At 36.7% G+C, this 23,508-nt stretch overlaps 2 protein-coding genes across 3 annotated transcripts in view; one reads left to right on the top strand and one right to left on the bottom strand.

The window, feature by feature from the left end:
* Positions 1–23,508, bottom strand: part of LOC137397436 (small ribosomal subunit protein uS5-like) — a 476,780-nt gene that overhangs the window by 51,087 nt on the left and 402,185 nt on the right. The window lies entirely within an intron of this gene.
* On the top strand, positions 7,999–20,539 carry LOC137409023 (arylalkylamine N-acetyltransferase-like 2). 2 transcript variants are annotated; one of them, XM_068095535.1, is made up of 5 exons: positions 7,999–8,161; positions 17,777–17,841; positions 17,925–18,122; positions 18,222–18,412; positions 19,963–20,539. In XM_068095535.1, the coding sequence occupies exons 2-5, from the start codon at positions 17,827–17,829 to the stop codon at positions 20,267–20,269; spliced, it is 711 nt and encodes a 236-aa protein (XP_067951636.1). In that variant the 5' UTR covers positions 7,999–8,161; positions 17,777–17,826; the 3' UTR covers positions 20,270–20,539. The 2 variants fall into 2 exon arrangements, 1 of the variants encoding a protein (XP_067951636.1); XR_010980286.1 differs by lacking the exon at positions 7,999–8,161 and having other exon boundaries at positions 17,761–17,841; positions 18,200–18,412.

Genomic DNA, 23,508 nt, shown 5'->3' with positions numbered 1-23,508 from the left:
CAACTATAATTGGCCATAATTACGTAGTACCATTCATGTATGACATTGTTAGGAGTACACCACCTTTGAAACGCTTGTTGGTTCGGTTGATACTTTACAGACGAGAGTTATCCTTTCATGTTAATGTTTTTGTTAAAGGTTGACTTGCAATAAAATTCACATTACAGTTATTTGGTATCAAAAGATTCGCCATGTCTTACTCTGTTGTGTGGTAGGTGCCAAATATGTGGGAATGTGATTAAACGCTCTTAAAAGCTCAAAAACGAACAGAAAATCGCAGCCACAGGAGACCGCCCTAGTTTGGATTCGTTTTCCAAAACGGCTAAAATGTGACGTATGTGTGGGAGATGGTTTATGTTTACACTTTCATGCATCCTTATACGTCGAACTATTTTCACAAATATACTTCACGCTTGCAATAAAAACCATGTCTATTGTTCTTACACGTCTATTTTATCGGCATCGTAATGCTGCAACTTTGAGCACTGATATCTCAAAACATAGCATAAAAATATGTTTAATTTTTTAAACTTAGCTTGAACGATTGCATATCATCCTCTGATAAGAATGATGAGCCTTTTGGTCCGCTATGATGGTCGAAAAATGCTGTAAAAGTTGTTCGCGCCATATGGCGGGAATTGTAAGTCACATGATCAGATAATGTTAGTTTCAGTTCAAGTTTGATCTATCGCAAATAACAGATACGCTTTCTCGTATTAAACTTGTTAATTTCAATTCGTCATAATCTCTAACGCGCCACATCGTGTTTATGCAGCTGACAAGCTGAGAAGCACCTTTTTTCTTGGCCAAGAGCAGAGAAAAGACCAGACCTTCACCGGGCGTGGAGCAACTGGGTGAAGCTGGATGTGACAAACTTTATTTATTCGCCTGCTTACTCTTACCTTTGTTTTCGCCATTTCAAAGACGAAATGTTTTCTAACCTGTTTGCATACTCCACATGTCACCAAAGCACGTAATTTATTTTATGAACCACTTGTATTAGTAGTAGTAACTTGGGTTATTTTCTAGTATTCTCCTAATACTACTGTATTAATCTATATTTAATATTATCCCACGACCACACGAGCGGAAGTGTGGGAGTTTTTTCCCACGACCACACGAGCGGAAGTGTGGGAGTTTTTATGATAAATGCATGTGCACACAACTTACGAAAAATATTCATCAACAATGAGACGAACCCTTGTCAAGAAATTTCATCAAAAAATTTAAGCATCGGAATGTAAAGTCGTTAAAGTATAATAACGATACAAAACACATTTAAACCTATTTAAATATGTTACCAAGTCTTTGTAAACCTTCGATAATATCTTAAAACTTACCCATCTGATCGGATTATACACAAATAGACAGATTAATTTGAACGAAAATTGCCACAAAAAGCTTGAAAAGCTCGGTTTAATAAAAGTTAAGACCGAAAATTGAAACGCCAATAAAGCCGTTTGACAGATAGTAGAACTATTTAGCAGTGCGCATTTCACGAGAAAACCGTGCTCATTTCATCAGCCTATGGCATTTTTTACTTGTAATCGAATTTATTCGAAGGTTTCTGTAATAAACGTAGACCGTTTGAGGCGTAGACCGATTTACAGGTACGAAATTGTGGTACACAGTTTATCAGCCTGTGTTTTTTGTCCAATCACCGAAGGTTTCATTATTTGAAACGTTAGCCGAAATTCTTTACAACTTATGTACAAGCTAGGGCCAAACTACAACGCCCCTTCATGACGAGAACGGTTTTTTGCTAGTTTTATACCCGTGAATGCTCCTACTCGCTTTCTGTTAAAGATCGCTTATCAAAACCATTCTACATTCAACGCAACCAACTTTCAAACTGTGTCTAATACACAGTAGCTTGCCATTTTACTTCCAATTTTGCATTTCAGAGTTATAATAAACATATTTCTTTATTGTTGTTGAATTACATACATTACAGTAAATTAGGCCTACTGTAACAGCTTTATAACACTTTCATAACAGCTTTTATTTTGCTGCAGTTTGCAGAAATCTTCCAGACGCGTGAATGCTCATAGGTTTTCTATTATTGCTGTATTACTATATTAACAATATTGGTTATTTTAATAATATCAGTGCATTTTACTTATAATATTGGCCAACATTGCATTTCTCCTATTGCAAGGGAGAGATATAAACGTGTAATATTTTCCTTTCATTGTTGTTGTTTGTCATGACCAAACACTTTTTAAATAAATTTTCTAAAAACCTATATAAATACCACTTCTCGATATTGCTACCTATGACGTTTTGAAATGTAAACAAAATTGTGTATTGGTTTTCTATTATTACTGTATTAATAAAATTTATTATTCTAAGAATATCAGTGCATTTTACTTCTAATATTGGCCAATATTGCATCTCCTATTGCAGGGGGAAAATATAAACATCTTTTCCATTCATTATTGCTGTTTGTTGTATATAATAACACCCACACCCAGTACATTACAGCTACCATTGCAGTTATCCTATTGCACTGCAGAGCCATTTGATTGCTAATATTGCATTTCTCAACCATCAGTACCCTTTATTTTTTTGCCAATATCTCTGGCCATCTCTTTGGTCGTGGGCTGTATGACAGTGGGATTTCTAGTAATATTGATGTCATTTAATTGTAATATGATATTATTAGTATTTTATCTTTTTAATTACGTGTATTATTCTTATTATAATAACAAAAGTAATTCATACTGCATATATATCTGTAAGACGTAATATATTAATCTATAATTGATAAAATAATGTTACAAGTTTCACGATTAATTTCGCCAAATTTCTTAACCCCACTCACTTATAGATATGTTAAATAAAATAGTTATTGTCATTTTCTGGTATCATCGTTAATAGCATATTAATATTATTAGATGATTGTTATTAGTATTAGATGATGAAGAGTTTGTGCCAACCACTGAAGACTAGGAAGAGTTTGAGCGCTATGTTGGCCAGCGTCAAACGCTCTCCAATTACATGTCAGATAGAGCTGAACTTAACCAAACTTGACAAAATATAAAGAATATCCATAGAGTTATTATTCACATTTTTATGTTTACAATATCATGGATTCTGATAAGGTTTTGTAAAATCTGTGTCATGATTGCATGGCTATAAATTTGTTCTTTTTCTGATCAAGCAAATATGATATAATAACAGGAAATGATGTTGTACAAATCTTATTGCAAGTCAACTATTGTGTTGTGATTTCAGACCCGAATCCTCCTTCAAAGTGGAGAAAATAATAGTAAGTGTGACAGCACTCCAGCAACTATTTCACTGCCACCCCTGCGCCCTCCCCTACTCATTCACGATGGTGCGAGAAGGCGGATGGATAGAGTTCAAGGTTACATGTGCCTCCTGTCACCAATCGTACACTTGGGAAACAACTGCCAGGGTGAACAGAGCTCACGTCATCAACCCCTTGCTGGCAGCTGCATCACTCTTTTCTGGCGGATGCCTTACGCAGAACCTCCGTTTTCTGTCGCTCCTGAACATCGCGATACCAAGCCACAGCGTTTGCCTCTACCAACAAAGAGAATACTTACATGGTGTGAGTGTTAATATTTACCAATAAACTTGGAAAATGTGAGTAAAAGCTTGGCAAACTAATTGAATAACGACATTTAGAAACAATTTTTTTCTTGAAATGAAAATATGTCATTCTTCAAGCGAAATATATTATAATTTAAAATTCTGATTCTTCATCATAATATAGCACAAAAAGGGGGAAGAGGATTCTACATTCTTAGACTAATGATAATGATACAAATTAATCTTGTATAATGAAGTTTTACAATATTTTACAGTGTATTGCTGAGCAGTACACCCTGCATAACGAGGGATTAATGGCAGCAATCGATTGGGAGCTTGATTTGGCAGGTGACGGTAGATGCGATAGTCCGGGGCATTGCGCACTATACGGGGCCTACACTATGATGGATCAGAGCTGCGGTTTAATAGTCAGCAGCCATCTTATCAAGGTCTGACTCAAGCTTTGACAGTCTTTACTTCACAGCCTGACAAAAACCCAAATTTTTTAGTAGTTATCAATACATAAACATGAAGTTGCTGATCTAGCTAAATAATTCACTCAAATAATGTGAAAGTGATTGTTGGTCGTAACTTTCTTTACTTTGCAGTCAACGGAGACCACCAGCTCTAACGCCATGGAGCTGGAAGGCTTCAAGCGATGCCAGTCCGATCTAATTTCCCACGGCCTGAGAGTGAGGTCCATTACAACGGATGTTGTTACAAAGGTTGTGTGCATACCGCAAGCTTGTGTTTTGGCTTATGCCGCAAATTCGTCGCGGTGAGCGGCGGCCTCTACCTGCCTGGTGTCTAAGATTCGGGCTCTTTTCCCACCAACAGATGATGAAGAAGAGTTTGCAGACTATGTGTTCAAGGGCTTCTGCTATGGCGATGAAGAGACTCAATGACTTTGATTGAGAATTCTAGATCAACTCTATATCATAGGTGGTACTCATTTTTATTGCATTGTCATTTTATTATTTTACTTTTATTCAGACTAAGCCACATGGTGACTACACACCATGTAGCTAACAAACTAATTTTTGTTAGTAAATTGCTGTTACATTGCTTCCATACTTAAAATCACATGATTAATGTGCATAAATCTGCCATCACTGATTTTATAAAATACAAACAAATACATAGAGGAACGCATATTGGTTTCACCGCTTACCATCGGTTACTAGGCCCCAGCACTTCGTCGAAGTTTGCGTTCATGGCTGGGGTTCCCTACCTGGGCACCTACTCTGAGAACCTCGTCGCTGGGGAATGAGTACCACCTACTATCATTCTGGCTTCGAAGCCTCAGAGCGGTCTTTAGAGTTGAGCTGGAATTCTCAATCAAAGTCGTTGAGTCTCTTCATCGCCATAGCAGAAGCCCTTGAAGACGTAGTCTGCAAACTCTTCTTCATCATCCGTTGGTGGGAAAAGAGCTTGAATCTTAGACACCAAGCAGGCAGGTAGAGGCCGTCGCTCACCGCGACGAATTTGCGGCATAAGCCAAAACACAAGATTGCGGTATGCACACAACCTTTTCCGAGCATTTGGCGATGGCTCTCCAGATGGGAATAGATTATCTACCAAAACAATTATTGAAAAACAATAATTGCTGATCATCAAAATAATCTCGATCTTTATATAATAAAACTAAAAATTCCACTGTCATACAGCCCACGACCAAAGAGATGGCCAGAGATATTGGCAAAAAATAAAGGGTACTGATGGTTGAGAAATGCAATATTAGCAATCAAATGGCTCTGCAGTGCAATAGGATAACTGCAATGGTAGCTGTAATGTACTGGGTGTGGGTGTTATTATATACAACAAACAGCAATAATGAATGGAAAAGATGTTTATATTTTCCCCCTGCAATAGGAGAAATGCAATATTGGCCAATATTAGAAGTAAAATGCACTGATATTCTTAGAATAATCAATTTTATTAATATAGTAATAATAGAAAAACAATACACAATTTTGTTTACATTTCAAAGCGTCATAGGTAGCAATATCGAGAAGTTGTAGTATTTATATAGGTTTTTAGAAAATTTATTTAAAAAGTGTTTGGTCATGACAAACAACAACAATGAAAGGAAAATATTACACGTTTATATCTCTCCCTTGCAATAGGAGAAATGCAATGTTGGCCAATATTATAAGTAAAATGCACTGATATTATTAAAATAACCAATATTGTTAATATAGTAATACAGCAATAATAGAAAACCTATGAGCGTTCATGCGTCTCGAAGATTTCTGCAAACTGCAGCAAAATAAAAGCTGTTATAAAAGTGTTATAAAGCTGTAGGCCTAATTTACTGTAATGTATGTAATTCAACAACAATAAAGAAATATGTTTATTATAACTCTGAAATGCAAAATTAGAAGTAAAATGGCAAGCTACTGTGTATTATACACAGTTTGAAAGTTGGTTGCGTTGAATGTAGAATGGTTTTGATAAGCGATCTTTAACAGAAAGCGAGTAGGAGCATTCACCCATATAAAACTGTAGCAAAATAAAAAATGTTCTCGTCATGAAGGGGCGTTGTAGTTCGGCCCTAGCTTGTACATAAGTTGTAAAGAATTTCGGCTAACGTTTCAAATAATGAAACCTTCGGTGATTGGACAAAAAACACAGGCTGATAAACTGTGTACCACAATTTCGTACCTGTAAATCGGTCTACGCCTCAAACGGTCTACGTTTATTACAGAAACCTTCGAATAAATTCGATTACAAGTAAAAAATGCCATAGGCTGATGAAATGAGCACGGTTTTCTCGTGAAATGCGCACTGCTAAATAGTTCTACAATCGGTCGCACGGCTTTATTGGCGTTTCAATTTTCGGTCTTAACTTTTATTAAACCGAGCTTTTCAAGCTTTTTGTGAAATTTTCGTTCAAATTAATCTGTCTATTTGTGTATAATCTGATCAGATGGGTAAGTTTTAAGATATTATCGTAGGTTTACAAAGACTTGGTAACATCTTTAAATAGGTTTAAATGTGTTTTGTATCGTTATTATACTTTAACGACTTTAAATTCCGATGCTTAAATTTTTTGATAAAATTTCTTGACGAGGGTTCGTCTCATTGTTGATGAATAATTTTCGTAAGTTGTGTGCACATGCATTTATCATAAAAACTCCCACACTTCCGCTCGTGTGGTCGTGGGATCATAAAACTAATACACTCTCTACTGTAGTAAGTGTACAAGCCAAATATAACAGTTCTCCTCGTGTTCCACGAGTTCAGAATATGTGTGTTCAACAGATGCATTAAATGTGTAACACAAGAATTGTAGATAATGCTTGACACATTAGCATAGCTTTGGTGTTGTTGGCATTAAATGAAAATCCAACTCACTATGATATCGCAGATAACTATTCCACCCCAACTCAAGGGGTCCAGGCGCCACAAGTTCGTCCACACTAGGATGCATACACAGGCATTCATGCTCCCCGCGGTCATGGAGACGATGCGCAAACTCAGCATCATGGCAGCACAAACATTCAGGAAGAGATGGCATATCTTGACAGCGCTTGCAGACACACCACTCTGTAGCCGGTGGTATTAGCTCCTAAAGAAATGAACAGATATGTCTATGCAACCATAGCTAATACATCAGGTCGATGTTATCCAACAGTATATCAGTGCAGCACTAGATTTAAATATTAAAATTGTTAATGTTGTCATTCGAGAAAAATCTGTAATTATTTTTTCGCAATATGAAGCGATAATTATCATCATTAAAATCATATACATGTATATAATAATAATATTCGTTCTATCACTCTCAAGCTAAAACTATTACTACTAGCTAGCTTGGCACATAAGAGCTGGCTAGTGGCAGTGCTTACTTGCTGGGAGGTTTGATTCTGTTGAGGATCTTTTTCAGATAGAGCGTCAGGCCCGAAACGCCAGGGTCTCAACTCTTCAGAATTTGACATTTTTTATGATCGCAACTCGGACATGTACACGATGTTGAACTGTCGGACGGAATGGCCAAGCTGAAAATGTAACGTAGCGAGCATCTATATTTGATACGGGGGTCTTAGGTAGAACCCGAAGTGTTTGTCCTAAACTATTGCTACGATAAGTTTGAGATTGAGTTTTGTATTGGCCTTTCAATTCACGCGAGAACATCACGTGACAAGAAAATAACCAAACTCCACGGATACGTCATCGAAATCAAGAGATTCCAATCTACGGCGGCTTTTTGTTTTGGAGCTTTTCAAAGCTTTTAATCACATTTCCACATATTTGGCACCTATCACACAACAGAGTAAAACATGGCGAATCTTTTGATACCAGATAACTGTAATGTGAATTTTGTTGCAAATCAACCTTTAAGAGTGGGCCACTCTTGTATTCTCGCTATTTCATCGAGCGTGAATTTCATTTCACGAACGTGCGTTTCCGGTTCAACAAAAAAGCAAGCGAAAGGCTATTTGTCTAGTATTCGGAATCACTCTTCTCATTTGTACAAAATAGCAGCAATATTACTGCCATTAAATGAAGGAAAAAAATATCAATCCATTTCACAACAAAGAATAATTTTATTGTGACAGAAAACATTCAGCACTTCATACTCCAGCACTGTGCACGTTGTGTTAGTAATAGACCTATTAACTATACGTACTAGACTGAGCAATGCAAAACCATGGTGTCCTACGTAAATGGCTACATTCTTTGTGATACAATGTCATTGCTTTGTTTACTTTCATCTAGTCGAGCAAGTGAGTCATCGTTTACATTGAAAGAGTAACGATACATTCTTGTTGCTACACAGACCTGCCAATACAAGAGTGGGGCAATGCGTGAGATTTGGTTTTGGGGCAATTGATGTATCAATGATAGTATATATAAAATTGTGAAACTTAGGGCAAAAATCTCATGCATTTTCATATATTTTCTTTGGGGTAATTGCGTGAGTCTCACGCCCATTGCGTGAGAGTTGGCAGGTATGTTCAGACCTGCCAACCCAAGAGTGGGGCAATGAGTGAGATTTGGTTTTGGGGCAATTGATGTATCAATAATAGTATATATAAAATTGTAGAAATTGGGGCAAAAATCTCACGCATTTCTCACGCATTTTCATTTTTTCTTTGGGGTGATTGCGTGAGTCTCACGCCCAATGCGTGAAAGTTGGCAGGTATGGGTATGTTGTTACATGTAATTTGACATCACTACTAAAGTACACAAGATGTTTGTTTCAAATTTTAGGTATAAAGCAAAATACACTATGCATTTTCTATCCTGCAAATTTGTAAACAAAGTAGAAGGGAAACGGTCCCAACATCAACAAGTCCGAACCTAGACAGGTCTCAATCTCGACAGAGGCTGGTCCGAATCTAGACAAAGGTTGGTCCGAACATCGACAAAGGCTGATGCAGTTTTACAATAATTTAATCTTCAACAAATAATAAATGTCTTTTTGCAGTTGTATCATCACTTCAAAAAATCAAAATCAAAGCTACTCACTTAAACCATAACTGTCACGAACAACTTTTATCGTATTTACTAGGTAAATCAGACACACTGATTCCGATTTTGTACTCAAAATAAATATTAGTCCACTAACCTTCAAAGTCATTTAGGCTTTTTTAAAGCGTTTCAATATCCGTTTCGAAAACAACACAATCGGCATTACAAGCTCCGCCCATAAATATGTGACGAAACCTAGCTTTTTCAGAAACGGAAGTTAGGAATGTTTAGTCCGATTTAGAATAATAGAGATGGGTGTCTTAAAACCCATTATTATCTAAATCCAGCCTGTAAAATAGTTTCAGTTTTTTATGAAAGGGATATGAACTATTTAAAAATGCTCGCAGCTTGTTACATGACGTTTAAATGGGCTGGACGCCGAGAAAAATGAGCTCAAAAAGCGCGGTTTTATCACGAGCTAGCGTTGTTATCGCGCTTTTTAAATATGCAATGCTAAATTGCTTATCTACCTTTCAGAAAAGACTGATATTATTTTTAAGGCTGAATTTAGATATTAATGGATTTTAAAACACCCATCTCTATTATTCTAAATCGGTCTAAACATACTTACGTAACCTCTGTTCCTAAAAAGCTAGGTTACGTCAAGTATTTATGGGCGGAGCTTGTTATGCCGATCGTGTTGTTTTCGAGACTGATATTAAAACGCTATAAAAAATCCTTCATTACTCTGAAAGTTAGTGGCCTAATCTTTATTTTGATTACAAAATCGGAATCAGCGTGTCTGATTTACTTAGTAAATACGATAAAAGTTGTTCGTGGCAGTTATGGTTTAAGTTTAGATTTCAAATAAAACATTTTGCAGCATAAGTCAACCATAGGGCCTATTTATGATTGTTACTCGTTTTAGCATTCGTTCTATATTTAGGTTGGGCAAAATATTGTTAGGCCTACATAAGCTGGGGAGTGCTGCATCAAATGGATCACAAGATATTTTTGCGCAAATAAATCTTTTACATATAAATCGCTCATTTACTATGAAAATAGTAGATGGTAAAATAGTAAAACTGCTGTCGAGATTGGACCAACCGTTGTCGATATACAAACTCGTCGAGTTTCAAACCAGTCGAGGTTCGGACTATAAACCAAAGTAGAATATTACATATGTTAAGTGCGAGTGAAAATGTATATTAATCCATTCCAAAAATATTGCAAAATTATCAATGTTGCCCTACGCTGTGGGCTAACATGTCATGTAGCTAGGTATACAAACTGATTTCAAGTGCATAGACACTGGTGAATGGTACACTGATCGCAGTCTGCCATGAATATAAATGTTGGGTTTTTGGTGTTACGCAAACAACATCAGAAAAGGCGTAGAAAACAAGCAGCATGTGGTACACTTTTCTATACATATTGTGAAGGGCTAAACATGACTAAAGAGGACCAGTCAGCTGAGCACTGATCTGAGAGTATTCTTGTTAACTGCTACTTTTGTAGCCTCCTGGTTAATTCTAATCTTGACATATCAAGAAGAGATAGTTTCAGCTAACGCTGTGCTGTGGATTGAGCCTAAAAATTCCCGATGCAAATTGCTTTGTAAGACCAATGAAAGAGTCTTAGTGACCACCAGCTTGTGTATGTCTGCAGTGATTCCCTGTAACTCGACACATCGCTGTATGATCTGTTCTGAGCCTAGACATATCTTTGTGATGACAGGATGGGGTGTAAACAGACCACCTCTATCTTTTACACTGATTAGTGTCGCATCATCCCTGGTGCATATATCTGGACAGAAGGCTATAAAGCTGGTGCAGTCATTGCAGTTGAGTTTTAAGCTTCATACCACATAACCTGCTATAAAAATATGAATTGCTAATATTATTATAAAAAGCATATGTATCAATCGTAATATAAATTTAACTACATCTCACTGATGTGCTGCAATATTATTTCAAGCCACTCTGCTTTCTGTATATCTGCTTTATAGTCTATACAGTAACAATAAGTAAAAGTAGCTAATACCAAAATATATGTACATACCCAAATAATGTACCACAATACAAGCAGCCATGCAGTTTAGCATATGCAGCAAGGCTGCAATGTGTGCCAGATACCTTGTGTTGTAGAAAATGTGGAGGAATCAGTAATATTCACCTACCAATTTACTCCACTATGTCCTAGACAGATTTTGACAAATCGATTTCTAGCTGTTCACTTGATTCCAAATTATCATAAAAGTAATAGCGCTTTTTACATGACTTTTTCTTCGTTTAGATGAGAGAAGTAGGAAGCAGGAATCACCTGAGCCATCAAAATCAAGACAGCACTCGAGCTAGGTGTGATGTCTGTTTTTACTAGTAGAGCTTTCAGTGCAGATTTGAAACTATGGACATTTGAATTGTTGTTGGAACTTCCCTTGGCCCGAATCTCTGAAAACAGTGTTTTTATATGATCCTGTCCAAGCTTGTACGGAAGTAGATACTTGGCCTCGCGGAATGTTTGAAAGATGTAATTCCCTATTCCAAGGTACGAGGCAGCAGCAGTTTTGAATCCAATTATAAAGATTTATGTCGACTGGTGTCGACAGAGCGGCCGTCTAGCAAGCTCAGCCGTTTTAAGTAGGAGTTGATGCCAACAATTTTGTTGCTAACATATCCGTAGTTTATTCGGGTCAGTGGACTTTTATATCCCTTTCCATAAGGATTGTGGCAGTTCAGAATGTCAAACAGTGGATCTATCTATAATAGAAAAATTAATAACAAACATAAGCCATACATTTTTTTAAATAGTATTTTGGCGCATACATCATCGAATGCTGATGTCTTTCAATGGTTTTTGGCAAAAGCAAAATTCAGCTGCATCAACAGACTTAGTAATACTATACTAAGTAATTTTATTAGTAAATACTATCGCTGCATTTGTGGTTGCATCAAACGCTAACTGTCGTGTGAGTAGCTGTATCGTAATTTACCAACCTTCCTTATGAATGTGATGTTGGCGCCCGCATCTCTGTACACTGCATCTGTTTTAGAGAGATATTCAATGGCATCTGCTACAGAAAAAGAAATCATCTCAGCGGCTAGTTTGACTTTCATTCTCATATTTTTCCAGTTCGTGTGGCGTTTTGTCAGCTTGTTAGCAAGTCTCAGCCCGATATCTTCCTGGAGTTTATGAAGGTTTTTAATGTACGTATAGTCTACATCGCCTTCTGGGGATGTAAATCTCCATAAAGTGTCCAACGCATTCCTCGCTAACTTTAGCATGTGTACCGGGTCCAATGTAACATAAACTTTGTGGTCCGTCATTGGGTGTGGAAAGTATGGCTTTTCTGGGAATTGTGAACCTGGTTTCTTTGGAGTGGTGATGTTTGCTTGTGTGCCATCGCAAAGTATGTTTGTAATCAGATGTATCAGATGAGACTGTAAATCGCTGTCAATCTTGTTTACATAAAAGTAGCCGATTGGATGTCGTGCACCGCCTATCACTGGAACGAGAAGAAATACCATTGACTCGCTGGCTAACTTAGTTTTGATGGTTGACTTCTCCAGACTAAGCTGCTTCGGATCACCATACTATCCATCACGAGACTATATATAGATTGCACATGTTTTTTTACTGATGATTTCAGTGAAGTCTGTTAGAAAGCCAGGATCACATTCTACAGACTCGAGCCAGCATCTTCAAGTTGGTGCGTTAGGAAGTTTAAACAACATTTTAACATAGGCGTATGCTTTTGGAGAATACTAGTACATGGTGATAGCAAATTCTTTGATTTTTGGGTTGTAAACTGTTTTTGTATTTTTGTTTTCGGCTTCATTTTTTACTAGCTCTTGCAGGCAACTATTTATTGAGTCAAGCTTGGCGCTTTAGATTTTATTTTCTTTTTGCTGTAATACAAGTACATTCTTTTGAATACTTGTGGTGCTTTGAAGCCTTGGAAGCGTGTTGACTTTCTTTAAAGGTTGACTTGCAACAAAATTCACATTACAGTTATTTGGTATCATAAAATTCACCATGTCGTACTCTGTTGTGGTGTTGGTGCAAAATATGTGGGAATATGATTACAAGGTCTTGAAAACAAAAAAAACGAACATTTTATCGCAGCCACACGAGACCGCTGTAGTTTGGATTCGCTTTCCAAAACGGCTCAGATGGGGCGTAGTTGTTACAGGATGGTTTCTGTTTACACTTTCATGCAACTTCATTTGTTGAAATATTTTCACAAATATACTCCACGCTTTCAATAAAACCATGTCTATTGTTCTTACGCGTCTGTTTTATCGTCATTGTAATGCGTCATTTTAGCACTGATCTCTTATAACATACCGTAAAAATTCGTTAAACTTTTTAACCTTACCTCGAAAGAGTACATATCATTGTCTGATAATCATGACGAGCCTGTTGGTCACCTGTGATAATCGAAAAGTGCTGCAAAAATTATTTGCAAAGTATTGGGTCACATGATCAGATTACGACTTGATGATTAGATAATGCTGAAACAGAACTGTAAAGTAGCGAGCATCTATATTTGATACGGGGTCTTCGGTAAAACCCGAAGTGTTTGTCATAAACTAGTGTTATGATAAGTTTGACATTGAGCTTTTCATTGGCCTTTCAATTCACGTGAGAACATCACGTGACAAGACGATAACCAAACTGTAATGAATATGTCAGAAAAATAGATTCCAATCTACGGCGGCTTTTTGTTTTTGAGCTTTTTAGAGATTGTAATCACATTTCCACATATTTGGCACTTACAGCACAACAGAGTAAGACATGGTGAATCTTTTGATACCAAATAATTAATGTGAATTTTGTTGAAAGTCAACCTTTAAATGATTTGGTATACGTATCTATGGTGCGATCTTTGGTCTACCTCATGACGCTTACAAAGAGGGTCGAGAGGGACCTCTTCAGATTGCTTGGCCGATGTTGGCTCTTCAGAGCAAAGTGAAGGTTCGGTGGCTGGCTCATCTCAGTCAGGTGTACTTGTAGATGATGTAGATAGTGTTGGTCGGCATAGCAGTCGTCTATGCTTTGGTTGAGTCAGTCGTAAGTATTTTGGCAGAGAATTAAATATACTTGGTACAGCAGCTGGCTTTAGTGTGGCAGCCATCTTCATACTAGGTCTACGATAGGAGTCTATTGTGAAGTGATCACTGCAGAGCACAGAGTATTTGGAACGCATCCAGTCCTTACATTTTGTAGCGTATGTCCACTTATTACGTCTGTCTAGGTGTTTTTCTTCTGATGGAGAGATGTATAAACTAAGTTTACTGTCCTTTGCTGGAGTATTAGAACACCCAAATGCGCAGCAAACATTTATACTCCCCTTGCCCTGCAAAATAATCAGTAAATGATTACATTCTTATGAGATTATCATAAAGTAAAAATCTTTCTGGTTGGGTTTAGCTACACTCGTAAAGATGTGGTTGCATCAAATTTGAGTTGATCTTAAAAGAAAGCATTTTTTTTTCTTTATCAGTTGATATGTTGTTTGTTGTGTTACGCGATCTCATTGCCAAGATATTTGAAGATTAAAATCAAAAAAATCTGATCGCGGTAAAAACGCTCAGGCCACAAAAACGTGCCCAGACTTGCCCAAAATGATGTCACGCGTTATACAACCTGTCTCTATCTCTCGTATTCACATCGGCTATTTGCGATAAAAGTCTAGTCCTACGCGACTCTATTGGCATATATCTTATTTTATATTTGCTCATTTTGGCTAGAATAAAATTTTAAATCCAGCTACAGATGCATTATTATGAATGTTTTAAAGGCCTTGAATAACGAAAATTGAAAATTTGTTTTACTCACTTTCTCCAAATGTTGTGTAAACATTTGGGTACCGACTACTAATTCTACCGGTCTATGGTAATTCTGTCAAGCTAACTATGTAGAACAAGGTCTTTGTATCATCACAGTTCCGCCGCTACCCATACTAACGATATACAGCCTCCCATAAGTCCCGCCCACATTATGTCCGTCGCCTATCCTTGGGGTGGGGCTGTATATCCATTGCCCTCACCGACTACTAGATGTTTCTTACGACTAGTTTCTTACTAGTAGTATTCTTATCTAATACTACCGAAGTAAAATAAGCAAGCCCTGTCTTTGAAAAGAATATACTGTACATAGGGATAGAGTGTTAAGGATGAGAAGTCTGCTGCAAACTAAATTTGAACTCACATTCTCCAGTTCTGCGGACATCCATATACCATATCCAATTCACTACAATATTCTGCAAATCATGTTTTGCATTATCTTCAACAATATTATTTTATTATATAATTTTTACAAGCAAAAATATTTTTATCTCGGCATAAAGCTTTTATTAAAAATATTCATCAACTCGTGGCCACTCACATAGTTTTAGCTGATACAATAAGACAAATTCATCTACTGCAACGAACTCAAACAAAACATCATGGTTTATGCAGCACACATTCAAGTCTCTCTTTCCCCTTTATGGCAGTTTTCACACTGACAAAGCTGCTTTGGCTGGTGGGATGACATAAAAATTCTGTAATCAGTAAAACAAATGCAATAAATATATGTCATTCATAGATATGTCATTCTAAAGCGTATCTACTGAAAGCTTTCAAATTGGGAGTTAAATAGATTGCGAGTGTAATTTTAAAAACGAATAAACGTTTAACAAAGGCACAAGTACGCCAAGCCAACGATTCGAAGCTTTGGTTCTGGAAATTAAAGATTTGCATTGATCAATCGACTTTCTTCACTTTCTACAAGTGAAAAGTGAACATCTAATGTCAAATCATAAATCTAATTTACTAGATAAGGCTGCCACAGAAAATTTGAAGCAAATGTAGCTAGGTGAAACGATAAAAAATATAGAACGATGATTAGTGATAGCAAAAAGTTATAATTTTATTAGTTAGTACATGTATTAATGAGTACTAAAATATTACCTTTAGTATATTCATCAATCTAAGCCATTGTATAGCTAGATGCTAAAGATTAAAAAGAAGCCGTCAAGAACTCACTGTACATACGTATCTCGCACACACAGGAAATTACATTTTAGCCTCAAACAGGGAAATATAATCTGAATGTAAACTCAACAGGAAACTCTATAGGAGACTCAAAGTAAAAGATAAATTTACCTCCATTCTCCGAGCTTCCTCCGTAGAACTTTAACCACTTGATGCCCAGAAAACTCGGAGTCACCTTCGCAGTAACTTCACAGAAATTTTTACAATTATGTTGTTCGCCAATAAAACGTGTCGATCGAGTAATTCATTAAAGTAACGATGTTAATTAATTTAGTAAATATCGATGTCCATGCGAATTAATAATAGAGTAAAATCCCTAACTTTGAGATCACAGACAATGCGTTTTACGAACGATAACATTTATTACGGCCTATATAAAAATTTCGCGCTGATGATTGGCTAAGGAAGCGACCTCATATTTATTGCTCGTGGTTTCTCTTCAAATATATTGCTTGTGACGTCACAAAAGAAGCACCCGCTGGAACGTGAGCTTTTTAAAAGAGGGCCTCATTCAAACGCATATATCTCTAGACAAGGTTGGTCTACAAAGACAAAAATGGCATCAAATTGTAGCTGATGTTTTAGCCTTTTATGGGTCTTAATTTCATTAAATCGAATTTTTTGACGCAACCACATCTTTAAATATAGCACAGCCATCACCATACTCATTTACTAGCCTATGTCCGCTTGCCATGGTGATGAAAAACTTCCTGTAATAGGCAACAATTCGTCTTCTACGCACTTGGTACCTCTTTGTCCGAAACAACTTTTCAAATTGTAGTGCCAGCAATGAACTTTGGACAAACATTTTGGAAAAACCATTATTTGTATACATATCTCGAAAAACTCCACAAGATTCCTTGCTCTATATATCTAGATACTCTCGCAACCACACTTGAAAACAATTGGAGCAAAATTTACCTTTGAATCCTTTCCAGTGCTGGTATTTGCTCTACTCTCCATGGCTTCCTACCTAGAATTATGGTCTGGACTAGGTAAAGTGAACAAAGCAATAACGCTGCGTCACAAAGAATGTGGCTATTCAAGTGGGACACAACGCTGAGCTGTGATGCGTTAGATTGCCCAGTCTAGTATAGTTAATAGGTCTATGGTGTTAACTCACGACTTGTACGAAAAAGATTTTTATACCATAGAGCAAATCTCTCCGCGAACACTCTGACATTGATGGTACCACTGCACTCGTATACAACGAAAATGCAGTTATGCATTATTTAAAGACAGTGAAAAAAATAGCAAAACATGTTTCCCACGGTCAAATGCAACCTCTTGACAGCCCCTAGCACCCACCATTTTATAAACACTGTTTCAGACGAAGTCGTGCACCAACGCTAAGTTTGTTGATGAAGGTGTAAATATCACGCCTTCTTACAAGTTCTTTGAAAAACTGCACTTATTCTGTTGTGCCTACATAAATATTTACAATTCTTATGAAAAGAACATTGGAATTGTCAATTGATATTTTACAGGACTCCTGTTTATCTGATTTATATAAGACTTTGTATATGACTTTATATAAGAAGTAAAGAAGCTTGCAAACACGCCACCTCCCTCGTAGAGTCTGAAGCTGTAGAATGGTAGTCTGCCAACGTAAAGTTGAAATAGGCAATTGGACTGTTAGGTTAGCCTAGGGAATGAATGGTTGATTACGTCGATATGTTGTGAGAGAATGCTTAATACATATTCAAAGGTTGTGAACATGTAAATGTGTAATGGGAACAGGTTTCTATTAATATTTGTAGATGTTAGCCACTAAGCCATATATGGAGTGTGCAACATTCCGCTAGTGAAAATGATAGATATTCAGGTATGCAAACATCATTAAAATCATTGCTACATGTTTAAGTCGTTTCTTTGCAGCAGGTAGATACGTTACTGTTTTTATTTAAGATTTGGGATGAAGAGAGGAAGACAAGGTGGCGAGAGCTTTTGCCTCTTTGGCACAGCTTTTGGGATGGGGAGCCTATCAGCTCAGGCGTCTGGTCTACGGCTGAAGATTACACCCAAGGGCGGACCAACTTAGTCTATGATCGCGTAGTTAATGGGACACTCCCAATTGTTGTTGCCTACGATACGGAGAAAGCAAAAGTTGGTACAGAAATTGTTCAACCCTGTTGTTCTGAGCATACAATTTTGCTGGAGCTTCTTCTACATTAAGTGACTAGATTTTGATGGTTTTTCAATTAGGTAGCTGGGTTTCTATGGAGCTGCTTCATTTATTCTGAGGACAAGAAGAAAAAGGGCTCTGAAAAGTCAAACAATGGTAGCTTCAAATTTGAAACTTATGGCTTTCCAAAAGAAACTCTCACAAGGTTAACAGCTTTGAGAGAGTTTATGGATAAGCTAACAACCATGGCTGATGTCTTCAACAAGTTTTCGTGAGTATTTAGCATGAGTTCCGTCAATGTCTACCATTGGATTATATTCGGACAAAATTGTCAGTCGCTATTTGATCAGGGGAGCTCGCTTCTCCAATTATCGACAAAGGTTGATAATTTGATCTTGAAAATCTCTTACAGTTGAACTACTATCTACCTGTGCGGCTCCAGTAATTTATTTCCATATATACTTTGTATGTCAAAACCATCATGTGTTGAAATTATTATTTCTATAATAATATGCTGTAATTTGTTTAATTTGTTCCAAAGTTTAAACACCTTAAAGCACATCAGTTATATCAGTGCTGTTTCAGCTTATTCAGGTTCTTCAATATCTTGGCTTTTTAAATGAGCCATTGTTTGACATGGTGAGACAGACATTGGTTGGTGTTTATAGGATTTTCCCAGCGCTCTACCGCAGAAATGTTTAATAGTGTAGGCTCGCAAATTATGATGTCACAATTTTCATATTTGGTGTTGTGTGCTCTTACCGCATATTTTTATCAACTACGATAATTACACTAGTGGCAGGCGAAGGTAGGACAACTCCAGAGAACCAATTAGGATGACAAAGGAATCAGTGTCATTAGCTCCCCAGGTACAGATTATTTCTATGATAAATAGCTCAGATTCCAAGCACCATACTATGTTTTTCCGATGATAGCCCTTTCTTTTTATTGTGATATTGAGGGGCATGACTGAGGCTAATTAATTTCAAGCAATGCGTGATCTTGCTAGAGTGCAATTTACATATAGTCCTAGGGCCACGCCACTGCAGGCCACAGTTTAATTGATGGGATTTCATTACCCTTATCAACGACAGTATGTTTATTGATGATGAACTCTTTATTGGTAAAATCTATAAACAATCTATTTCAGCAGCCAATCACAGGGCGTTGTCAATTTGGCAGCCAATTTCAGAATACCGCAACTTAATCAAGTCAATGTCATTTGTCATCCTAACAACAAACGACCCGATCTCATGGGCTGTAGGGCCAAAAGTCTGACATCACTGTTACAACTGATAATCAATAATATGATAACATAATATATAATAATAATATGTGGATTAATCAGTAAACATGATCAAACATTTATGATATTGCATTTTAGTATTACTTGATACAAAAATCAACACCGCTTTTCATTGTTTCAATTGTATTATCCTTTCTGTCACTTTTTTATTTCATTGCCCTTACATTTTCATTTCAACTGTCCATTTACTTAATTAAAAGCATATCGTGTTTAAGAAAAAATGTATTCACAAAATCAAAAACCTAAGACTGGTTTATTTGAACATTTACGTATATTTAAGGGTGGGTTATTGATAAACGCATGAGCGTCGCCGCTTCTCTTGTGAATCAAATACTGTATCCCGGCAGGTGAGTAAATATAAACAATGATACAGGAAGAAGCTCCACTGCGCGAGTAGATCAAGTCATCAAAGTAAAGCTAACTCAACTCTTTTGCTCTCGTAACTATGTTTCTTCTCTTATTACTGCTTATATTAGATTACCAGATGAAGATGTAACATAAGGTTTTGGTTTTAGAGTCGATGAAGCCTGGGGCCTGCACACACTAAGTGTAAGCCCTGATTACGGAAAAAAAGGTATTGGTACCCAGCTACTGGCCAAAGGACTGGAACTCGCTAAAGAGAGCGGCGTTACCCTTGTTACAGCTGAAGCCACCAATCGTAACAGTTTACACATGCTAAAAAAGTATTTTAACTTCGAGACAGTATTAGAGTTATCATATGCTGAGCATTATGGGAACTACTGCTACATCCCAGATGATGTCAAACAATTGCAGCCTAGTGCTTCAGCGCTTGTCAAGCGGATGATTGTTGCAAGAATGTGAGAATGTTTCGAAAGCAACAAGCCTATAATACTTATGTAGGTATGCACAAAAGTGTTTATCACTGATTTTCTTATCGTCGTACACTGATTGTTTATTTAATATGCTGCATTTCGATTCAATATATATTTTAAAGAATATTTGTGTTTTCGTTGCAATAGGGATAACATGCGTTTCACTCACAAGTGTTGCTATGAGTCAACTAGATTAACATTTTGCTACCCTTAGATGAGGCTCTACTTGTAAATAAATCTATTTTTGTAATTAACAGTACGTCAACTGCACAATTCCTTTTGGAGTTTTTCTCAACCGATTAAATTTGCCATGTACTCCAAAGCGCCTGACACCTTGATATCAAGGCAAGTAAACTTGCTCTTGTGCTAGAGTCGTCTCGGTAGTAGTACATTACTAGGCTACGAAAAAACTAGCTCCGATAAAAATTACTACACGGGTGTAATGACACCAACAAAAATTATTTTTAAAGATCTATTGTATACTGAGGCTACAAATATTTGCTTTCTAACCACACTTTGGTTCCGATTAAATTAAGGAGCTAGAATACGAAAAATGTTGTATCATGGATAGCAGTAACTGCACAAAATGTCATGACTATTTTGACTCGAAATCATACCAATCTGATTAATGGTAACTATTATCAGGCCAAAGCATTTTTTACATCAATTATAAGCTAAGTCTTGTAAGCTAAATTAGACTGTGTTCTTGTGACGTAAACAACTGGGAACTTTGTTGTTTAAGGTCTTTTCTTTTTCTGCAAGTTTCAACTGGCAAATTTATACTTTATCAGTAGAAACATGTGGTTCTTGAAAACAGACATAAATCTGGATAGCCTCCACTGCAGAGAAGCCAACAAACCAATGGAAGTTTGGGTTTTGCATAAAGGCTATCTCGAAGGAAGTATAGACTAAGTCCACTTGCTAAGGTTTATTTTGAGGATTTATGCGCAAAGGATAAACTAGTCTGTCCGTGAAATGGCATCTAACCCCACCTCAGAGAATCAATCATTACTTGACAGTAAATTATATCAGTCATAATATTGGCCAGATAAAATTCAATAGGTATATAATATGCAGCAAGCTAATACCCTTGCAGGCAGTAAGGGTGTAAAGCGAAAAATTTTAAAATTGTTTTATAGTTCTGAGCTGGCTAAAATTAGGATATTTCATGTATTTTGCTAGTATGGTTAAACAGCGGTTTCATAACAACACGCCCATTTTTTACTTGAGTGGCCATGTACAATTGAATTATTGATTTGGTTGCAATGCACTTGAAATGTAATCAATAATGATAGCTCATTAAAGGATTATCTGACATTTGAGAAACATAGAAAATCTTATTTTTGATAACCCTTCCGCTGCCAGATGATTGGTCAGACTTTTTTGCACACCTCGAGAAACTAGGGTTTATAGCTAGGAATTAAGTTTTTGAACCGCCTAAAGTTTAGGTTGCAGCTGTTTATCATATTTATAATACCTGTAATATTCAAATTTATCGTCGTAAAAGTTAATCCAAGCAAACAGACAATACCAATGGTTTACTCAATACATATTGATTACCTATCAACTGTTTCTTGACTCTATTTTTGCTGTAACTGATTAATTGCCATCGGAATGCTTATGGCCCAACAAACTTTTGTCTTTGAAACGCTTGCCACCGCTTGAGGAACAAAAAAGTGGAAAGTTGCACAATTGCTAGTGCAGATAAATTAAAATCATTCATTGTCATAACAAACTTCTCAGCCCGTAGAAGTTATTGCGAATAAGTATTGTATGCATTAGGCATATCTACCTAGGCAGGCTTTCTTGTATTACAATGACTAGTGCAGATAGCGTGTTTGATACACATGTTAGAGGCTCATGACATGCACGAGCTCAAGAAACAGTCACCTCAATGCTAACAGGCATTTTATGGTACTTTCTAGTAATTGATAAGTTTTATATACAATTATTGATAGCAAAGCGCTAACTCATGCAAACACAAGTTATGCTTTCATGTTTGTTTTCATTAAGAGTAGACAACCCTTGTATTACCGTTAACATATTCATAAGTATTTTACACTTCGTACATTGTAAATCCCTATAATGTAAACTTTCTCGCAAAGGATTGTTTACGTTGTAGAAGGGTCTACTGTATGTTAAGGAGATCATAAGTAAATGTATTATGTTACAGAATGTGTAAAATGCTGATAACTGTAACTTTAAATGGTTTGACATTTGATTTTAAACAATTTTATCAGGTTATCACTTTGGGATATGGCCACCACATTTGAAGCCTACACCCGTGTAAGTGATGGCTAGTTCCCATTCATTTGGCTGTTGGAAGTTATGCTACCTTGCAATGAAATAGGTTTTGTGGCTGGCTCTTTTCATCAGCCATCCTTACTGGAGGTTCAACTTGGAACCCTCGTGTAAGCAACAGGTTTAACTAAACTGTCCATTTGATTAAAAGCATATCATACTTGAGATAAAATGTCTTCACAAAATCAAAAACCTTAGACTTGTTTTTATGAATATTCATATTGAAGAGTTACTGGTACAAGCATAAGCATGCCCACTTCTTTTGTAAATCAATTATTGTATCCCGGTAAGTGAGTACATATAGATCCAGAGCAAGTAGATCTAGTCACCAAGGTAAAGCCAGCCCAATTTTTTTGCCCTTACAGCTATGTTTCTTCTCTTATTACTGCTTGTATTAGAATATCAAATGAAGAGGTAACATAATGAATGGAAGGTGGATGAAGGCTGGTGTCTGCACACATTAAGTCTAAGCCTAGATTACAGCAGAAAAGGTATTGGTACCCAGCTACTAGCCAAAGGACTGAAACTTGCTAATGAGAGGGGTGTTACTCCTGTTACAGCTGAAGCCACCAATCGTAACAGTTTACACATTTTTAAAAAGTATTTTGACTGAGGCAGTGTTAAATTATCATATGCCAAGCATTATGGGAACTACTGCTACATGCCAGATAATGTCAAACAACATCAGCCTAGTGCTTCAGCGCTTGTCAAGCAGATGTGAGGATGTGTGGAGCCTTATGGTGCCCCGTGTTCCATGTTCTCAACCCGAGTTGTTGAACTTGTTGAAGTTTTACAGTACATACATAGTTTAATTTCTATTAGCTAACGGGTGCTTGTTGGTGTACCATTGTTAATATAATCAGATCTACGGTTATGCTACCGTAATACGAGCATATTGCATTTTATTTTTACAAACTCGAGTTTGTA

The sequence above is a fragment of the Watersipora subatra genome, chromosome 1 (assembly GCF_963576615.1).
Source record: "Watersipora subatra chromosome 1, tzWatSuba1.1, whole genome shotgun sequence".
Classification (NCBI taxonomy): domain Eukaryota; kingdom Metazoa; phylum Bryozoa; class Gymnolaemata; order Cheilostomatida; family Watersiporidae; genus Watersipora; species Watersipora subatra.
The sequence above is the reverse complement of the archived record's forward strand: the minus strand, read 5'-3'. Positions and strand labels throughout refer to the sequence as shown.